This window comes from Panicum virgatum, chromosome 9K (assembly GCF_016808335.1).
Source record: "Panicum virgatum strain AP13 chromosome 9K, P.virgatum_v5, whole genome shotgun sequence".
In the NCBI taxonomy this organism is placed as follows: Eukaryota; Viridiplantae; Streptophyta; class Magnoliopsida; order Poales; family Poaceae; genus Panicum; species Panicum virgatum.
In genome coordinates, this window is record NC_053144.1 from 31,534,508 (window position 1) to 31,542,951 (window position 8,444).

Sequence of the window (8,444 nt, forward strand, 5' to 3'; positions counted from 1 at the left end):
AAGAATCATACCTGCAGGCTTAAGAGGACTTGTGCGCCCTAATCTATATGAAGCAGTTGCAGAGCTTGGGAACTTCTTTCGGGAGCTATGTAGCAGAAATCTTTCCGTACATGTCGTCGAATGCCTGAAATAGGAGATCCCACTAATCCTATGCAAGCTTGAGAAGATCTTCCCTCCTGCCTTCTTTGATGTGATGGTGCACTTTTGGCAGTCCATTTACCTGATGAGGCACTGCTTAGAGGTCTTGTACAGTATGGTTGGATGTATCCAATTGAATGGCGGCTTGGCACATTGAAGAATCTTTTAAGGAATAGGGCTAGGCCTGAAGGATCAGTTGCTAAAGCGTACATAGAAAGTGAAGTCTTGACATTTTGTTCTTCGTACATGGATAATGATGTCGACGGACTTCCTGAATTTGATGGGCCAACAGATGGTGACACCTCTGTTTTCATGCATGGTGTTCATCTTATTGGCAGGGATCGGGTACAGTACATTGATGACAAAACCTTTAAGCAACTTGTTTGGTATGTACTAAATAACAGTGACGAAGTCGAGCTATATTTGGAGTAAGTGTATATATCTTTTACTTGTTGCCTATTTATTATATCCACACATGTGTTGACCACTGCTGATATATTCGTAACAATAGTGTCTATACTTTACCACACAGGAAGCACAAGGAAATATTGGTGTAACAAGGGGTACGTGATATTGACCAAAGGCACGAGAAAGAGTTTGCTAAATGGTTTAAGCATCATGTAAGTTGCTGTCATCCTATCATTTATGTAAGTCATTAGTGGTATTACGCTAGCCGCATACACCTCTCTTTTGTGGTCTTGATCTCCTAGTCAAGACGTTTGCAGCTTGCAGTGTCAATGGAGTCCGCTATAGCACAATTGCCCGGGAGAAACACCTAAAAACACAGAATAGTGGTGTCATGGCCAAGGGGACACATAGAGGCGAGACAATTGAATTTTATGGTGTTCTCAAAGAGGTGATAGAGTTGCAATATAACTCTAATCTGCAACACCATCGGTCAGTGGTCCTATTTCGATGTGACTGGTACAATCAAGAGGGAAAGACGGTAGGCATTAGAGATGATGGACATTTCAAGTCCATCAATATCAACTCATTTTGGTATAAGTCTGACCTTTTTATTCTCGCAACACAATCCACAAAGATATTTTACTTGCAGGATAATGATCTAGGCAACGATTGGCGAGTTATGCAAAAATTTGAGCACAGGGGCTTTTATGATGTGCCTAAGAAGGATGGGGACGTAAACCAAGACTATTACTATTTCGATACGGAGCGTGCAGTGCATGAGGGCTATGAATATGCTGCTGATGATGTGCACCAGCATGAGGATGCAGACGTCATTGAAGCTAATTTAGCAGACCTTGTAATGGGAGTTTCAGCAGATGATGAGGAAGATGAGGAGGAATATGAGGATGATGGAGATGACACTATCTTGGATTATTGTACTGACAGTAACGCTAATGGGAATGGTGATGATGACAATGACGAGGACGACGATCTCTAGGAGTATGCATTATTGTTTTTGGACGTGTGTCTTATTGCCTGTTATTGCACATTCAGACTTATCATGAAATTGTTGTTGTACTGGATTTGCACATAGTTGTGTTCATTCATAAAATCAGCAAAAGATTGGATTGTTCATTCATTATGTTTCAGATACAATCTAATCTTCACAAGGAAGACCTTGGTTACAACACTATCGGTGTTGACTTCATTGGCGATTGCGTTAGCGGCTACATCAAATTGCACAACGAGATCGTCGAAGCCTGCTCGCCCTTCTCCTTTAGGGAATACAGGTTCTAAAAGGAGAAGATTGTGCCGCGTACAAATTTGCACCATAGCCAGAGCAGTTGCAGCCCCCTGCTAGACACTGTGGGTAGCGATCTGCCTGCCGCGGTTGGGGATGTCCTGCAGGCGGTCCACCAGCAGGTCACCTCTGGCGTTTACTGTGGTGGTGGCGGCGTTCGCCACTTGGCGGAGGGCCTGAATTTGTGCCTCCAGGGCTATAATTTCCATGCAGAAAGAAGAGATGTTTATTAATAGGAACAAATAATCATCATGGAGAATTAATTATGCTCAAAGAGAAGAACCATACCTGCAACTCTGCCATCAGCAGCGGACAGCATCACCCGAGCGGTGGAGGCCTCACCCTCGGCGGCGGTCAGGGTGGCCTGGGTGACCTCCAAGTAGAGCTGGAGACGCACAATCTCACAAGTTGCCTCGGAGTAGAGGTTGCATGTCCCCTTCCACCAATGGAGGTAGCGCCAAGCATCGTCTCCGTTGTAGGAGTCACCGGAGCCGCCATAGGAACTTGTTGCGGCTGCGGATTTGGCACCGCGAGCACACCTGCAGGCCAAGCCGGCCATACAGATGGTCATGTATGAACAGAACAGAATTATGGTATGAACATATATATGAGGTCACGCAGGATTAAGATCTTCTTACCCTTGGTAGAGAAGGCGGACACGGAGCGGCAGATTGCCTTCTGGAAATCCATCTATTGGGCGCTTGTTGTTCCTACCCATGGGAGATTGAGATTGAGTGGCCATGGAGATTGAGAGACTGAAGGATGAGAGTGACTAGAGCAGATGAGAAGGTATAGATTGATTCTCCCAATTTTTTCAGGATTTGTATTTATAACCGCGGTGAAATTGACGGAGAAGGGACGCGGTCGCCGGCAAGTTCAGGCGAGGCGCGCGGGAAGTGGCAAATGTCTAGCGCAGTGGTTTTTAGCGATCTCCAAACTCCCAGTGGCCCCTGTTCGAACCCGCGTGGCAGTAGATTTTTTTTATCTTTTATGGAACGTTCGCCACACATGTTTTCAATGCAGGCCTATTTCTCTTCCTGGGCGGGATCGAGCTGGAATGCTAGATCCTAGTGAAACCTGCCCCATACATGTACACCTCCGGGACCCCGGTTACACGTGTAAACCACCTCAGCCTGCTGCCCTGCACTCCTGCACGTGGCTGCCAGCTACACATACTGGACCAGTCAGCCAGCAACGTGACAGTCGGTTTGGTTCTATGACGAATCGCACTGATCATAGGGACGAGGAGTTAATTAGCGCACCATTTTTATGACGATATAAAATGTTGTTCTTTGACGCGCATTTTATTTTCGTCATAGTTCCGTAGGGGTTGAAGGTTTGGGCGTTGAACTATGACGAAATTCCTATTTTCACGTGACGCATTTTTACTTTCGTCAGTGACACACTGTTCGAGGGATGTCGGCGAGGATCTATGACGAACCTGGAATTTTCGCCATAGATGCAGTCTGTTCAATGACGAAATTCGAAATGTCATACAGAAAAATATCATGGATGCTACTATTTCTACTAGTGTCTAATACCACTTGTTAGAGTGCGCAGCGAAATGCGGCCTGGCCTGCTGTACCCACGAGCCACCGCCCTACCAGGCCTAGGTCCACTGGAGCCCAACCAATCAAGACCTCAGGTCTAACTCAACCCAAAAGACTAGCCTGATGGGTGAGGACTGCCCTCACCTTATATGTTGTGCTCCTCCACCATCAATTTCGAATGTGGAACTAAATCTAACAGAAACTATGGATGAAGCAACTCCTACAATGCAAGATTTCAATTTTGGTGTCTTCTACTCTCTCTATACTCGAAAAGAATGTCATTTTGTACAGTGACGCGATCTCCAAAGCTTAACTTTGACTTTTTATTTTTATAAAAATATTTATCGCAAAGTTATATATTTATAATTTTATGTAAATATTTTTTAAGACAAATCTATTCATATGGTTTTTGTATTTTGAAACTCAACAACTTGAATGTTATTCATGATTTATATTCCTAATGTTTGATCCAAATCTTGTCCAAAACAACATTCTTTTCAAATATGGAGGGAGTATGTGCTTTTTGCATTTAATTGTAAGACACATAATTTTGAATTGGAAACAATTTATGTAGAGTTTCATCTAAATGAAACTCCTTCCATCTCTCTTATTTAAATCATTGCCATATCATTCAAATTGTTTATGTGATACTTTATTTAATTTGCATAAAATATTATGAAATCTTCTATTCTACTAGGTAATACCCCGCATCTTGCTGCGGAAATTTTTTAAATAGAATTTTAATTTGAAAATAGAAATACTAAGGTGATTGTATAGCAACATTTTTTTCTAATGACATTATATATGGAAACATGTTCATTTTGTCGAGAAAGGCTCTTAAATGATTGATTTTTTATGTAGAAATTTTGTAGCGTAAGTACTCGCAAGCATGTATGAATGCTATTAGTCACAGAAAATCGTGCATGAAATAAATAGATAATTTTAATGGATGGTGACGTGTGTATGAAATAAATAGATAATTTTAATGGATGGTGACGTGACATCTGATATAGTGAATTTCTATATAATACAATAGTTCGCAGAGAGAAATAAAATAATAATTTTTTAGTGAAGTACATTCATATAGGAGTAGATTATATAGATTGGGATTGGCCTTACTATAAAATAAAATAGAGTTAAATACACCAGCGGCCTTCGAACTTGTCCCCAGGTGCCACTTAGGTCCACGAACTCGCAAAATCGAAATCTGGCACCCTGAACTTGTTAAATTGTGCCACTTAGGTCTATAACCCTTCAAGGAGCATGAATATATGTAAAAAAAACCCTTGAGTTTTTTCATCTTCTATATCTACGTCGTCCTCGTCACTTTCACCTCTCTCCTCCTCCACAAGCGTCGCCGCTGCCGCCGGAGGCCGCCAGGAGCACCGCCGCGGCACTGTGCTCCTCCCTGCTCCCTCCTATGTGCCGGCGCACCCCTCCTCGCGGTGGAGGCCATGGCATGGCGGAGCTCGTGTACGGCCATGGCGGAGCTCATGGCGGCGGCGTGCCGCCCCCTCCTTCCTCCCTCCTCCCTTTGCCGCACCGAGCTCGTCCCATCTCCCTCCTCGCGCGCACTACTCCGCACCCCGCACGCGGGCGCAGCCGCGAGCCCCGCGGGGGCTTGGGCCTGCCTCGCCGCCGCCTCGGCCTCGCTCCCGTTCGCGGCGCCCGCGGCGCGGCTCCGAGCAGGGCCGGCACGAGGTCCTCCCTCCTTCGGCACGGCTTCCTCCGAGCAAGATCCTCCCTCCTCCGGCGCGGCTTCCTCCGAGCAGCCCCCCGCCTCCTCGCCGGAGCACACACGGACCGCTATGCGCGCCGTGTCTGCCTCGCCCGCCATGCCCGCCGTGCTCCGCGGTGGCCGCGCCGGCCCGCTCGCCACGCCCGCCGCGCGCGCTGCGCGTGCCACAGCCGCCCCGCTTGCCGTGCCCCAGCACCAGCAACGGCGGCGGCCTCGCCCGCCATGCCCGCCGCGGCCGCCACGCTCGCTGCGCGCGCCACGGCCGCCCCGCGCGCAGAGGACAAGGGATGCGGGACATGCTCGGCGCTGGGGAGCTCGAGACTGGGGTCACCACCGGCGGTGGAGGTGGGGGCCGCGGCGGAGATGCACGGCGCTCCTGGCGGCCTCCGGTGGCAGCGGCGGCGCTTGTGGGGGAGGAGAGAGAGGTGAAAGAGGCGAGGAGGACATAGATATAGAAGATGAAAAAAAATCAAGGATTTTTTTGCATATATTCATGCTCCTTGAAGGGTTATGGACCTAAGTGACATCACTTAACAAGTTCAGGGTGCCAGATTTTGATTTTGCGAGTTCGTGGATGCCACCTGGGGCGACCCGGTGCTTCTTCTCGCCGCCCGCTCCACGGCTCCACCGGTCTTCACTCTTCACCACCTCCGGTCGCATCTCCGACGGCCTAGACGTCGCTTCTGCTCCGCCTCCGCCGGCCTCCGGCCGCCAGACGCCAAGTCGGCCGTCGCCCCTAACGTCATCAGCCCCCTCCAGTTCCGAGGTACCTCCACCCCCTCCGCATTCCTGTGCTCAGATCTGCTATCGCAAGTCTGAGCGCGGGTTGTTCTGTTCTTGTCGGTCACGGCCTTTTAGGACTTGGGTGAATGGTATCTGGGCCGGATGACAGATTGATGGTACGACTATATATTGCTTCCTCGTATATATATGTTCATGATGAAATTTAACTGTTGCTCTTCAAAAATGTTCAGCAATTGCAATTCTCTGCCTATGGTACATGTTCAGAGAACGCAACAGGGGGTTATAGTGTTCAGAGGTGATGTTCAGACATCTAACGATGGATTTTGAGTGTTGGTAAATTGTAGAAACAGACCTGATCTGCACTGAGTTTGTGTAGACAAATTGATTTCTGAGTATGCAACTTTTAATTTTATTAGATACAATTTTCTGGTCCATCTATTTATTATGTGATCGATAACAATGTGATTCGACACAATGCTATCTGACCAAGGGACAGCAACACCCTAATTTTCTCTGTGCTGTGAGCACCAAGTCCAAAGCAGTTTTGTCTTCAATGTCATATAAGATTTTCATAGATATTTGTTTGACGAAGTGGTTGCTCATTATTGATTGACCTAAATCACACGACTTGAGTATAAAGAAGACACAAGAGGCGACGATGCGCTAGATCATTAGTGATTCTCTAACTGCCATGTACTCGTAATTAAATTTGGACCTCATATGTATTCCTATGCAATTTTGGATCTGGTATGTAATCCTATTCAACTTACGGAGTGGTGCTTGATGTGTGTTTGCCTTCCTTGTGATATTAAATACTCGTATGGGATGAATCAATATTATTGTGATATTCTCACTTCACTTGTCAAAAATACTTGGTCTTTTTGCACTCTGCATAGACAATTAGATTTATGAAAATAGGATTTCCAAACATCTAGCTTCTTCAAGAAATTCTGAAATGAAGTTGTGTTAATTGTGTATCTACGATCAATATAACCCAATTATGTTGTGTACTCTATTCATAATATAGAATTGCTTCCAAACAGAAGGCAGCCCAAATCTTCCTTTACTATGTATGCATGTAGGCATCTAGCTAGAATACAGGCCGCGTTTAGTTCGCGAAAAGTTGGGTGAAAAGTCACTGTAGCACGTTTCGTTGTTACTTGACTAATAATATCCAATCATGAATTAATTAGGCTTAAAAGATTCATCTCGTGCTAATCAGTTAGACTGTGTAATTAGTTATTTTTTTCAACTACATTTAATGCTTCATGCATGTGTCGAAAGATTCGATGTGACGGGTACTGTAGGAAAAAAATTGGGAACTAAACGGGGCCACAATTTCTTTGTGTCAATTCTCTGTTAAACTGTACACTATTTCCATAGTTCTTGATTTAATGTTTGTGCACTTTGATTAATATATACAGTTTAATTGCAATCAGGTGAGGCTTGTAGGCTGCCATTAATTATGTCTTCCCATGCTCTACATCCCTGCAGGCAGTCACGACTTGCTGAAAGGCAGAAGAGATTAAATGTAAGAGCAAGCAAGGATGAACTCCGGCAAGAAGTTTGGTGGCGGGCGTCCACCGACGGGAACTCCTTCGCTTGCATTGTCTTCAGTTGTGATTGTTGTCTCTCTCCTCGCTGGTGCCTCTATCGTCCACAACATTTACAAACCTGATATGGTTAGCTGTTGGTGTCTATCCTTCCCACCGACTGTCTGGCACACAGCACACCAGCTTTTTGGCAAAATTTCTAGATGACAACATGCTAATTATTTTCTTCATTTCTGCTCCTGTAGACTATTCCACCCGTGGAGAGTGTAAGCAGTGGCAGTGACAACAATGAGAAGAGCTGAGTTAAAACATCAAGTATCACAAGCCTGAACGTGAATTACCATCTATGATAACGCACCGCTAACAAAAGAAAATTTTCTTGGGAAATTCAGCTAGAAGGCAGTTAAATACAACTGCCAGAGTAAGTTTAAATTCTACTACCTGTTCATTTGAACCATTGCTAGACGTGAAGGTCATGCCTACAAGAACCGAATCAGCATTGTTTTGTACCAACTAGTCTTTATATTATCCTTGCATAGCTTCCTTCAACTGTTAATACTGGATCAATCACATTCTAGCTATCTGAATTCAGTATCTGACTTCTTTTTTGTCTGAAGCAACATACTGCGTTGTGTGTGTGCCATTTCTGATGGTCGCAATATCTTCCTGATTATGATCCAGTCTAAATCTAGTGTTCAGCTAAGTAAATAACTTGACACTGAGTCTGACAATAGATACCAGATTGAATTGTATTGTTGCATTCATGTTCATGCTTATAAGGAAAAAAAAAAGGTATAAATATTTCAAATCTGATTCTATTGGTTAAGATGTTTTGTTGTTTGAAATTTTTTTCATTAGAATGCTGATATATACCCAATAAAAAACAGCTTCTGTATTTGAAGTTTTTAATGTCATAATTTTTTTCATCTCATTATAATTGCTTTCAATAGTATATATGAAAAAGAATAGCACTTAGACCTTTATGATTCAAAAGCATGAAAAATGGAGGTGCC

General features: G+C 44.8%; 1 protein-coding gene and 1 long non-coding RNA gene across 2 annotated transcripts; both read left to right on the plus strand.

The window, feature by feature from the left end:
• The first annotated feature begins 384 nt into the window (after positions 1 to 384).
• LOC120647948 (coiled-coil domain-containing protein 1-like) lies at positions 385 to 1,543 on the plus strand. The gene is made up of 2 exons (XM_039924744.1): positions 385 to 483; positions 1,196 to 1,543. Exons 1-2 carry the CDS (start codon positions 385 to 387, stop codon positions 1,541 to 1,543), a joined length of 447 nt encoding a protein of 148 aa, XP_039780678.1.
• A 4,153-nt stretch (positions 1,544 to 5,696) lies between these two features.
• On the plus strand, positions 5,697 to 8,051 carry LOC120651250. The gene is made up of 3 exons (XR_005666002.1): positions 5,697 to 5,900; positions 7,373 to 7,560; positions 7,677 to 8,051. It is a non-coding gene; the product is annotated as an uncharacterized LOC120651250 (long non-coding RNA).
• Positions 8,052 to 8,444: the final 393 nt, after the last annotated feature.

Coding starts and splice junctions, on each gene's coding strand:
- LOC120647948 (XM_039924744.1), top strand. CDS start 385: ATGGATAATGATGTCGACGGACTTCCTGAATTTGATGGGCCAACAGAT. Junction 484..1,195: donor ATCTTATTGGCAGGGATCGG/GTACAGTACATT, acceptor TTTTACTTGCAG/GATAATGATCTAGGCAACGA.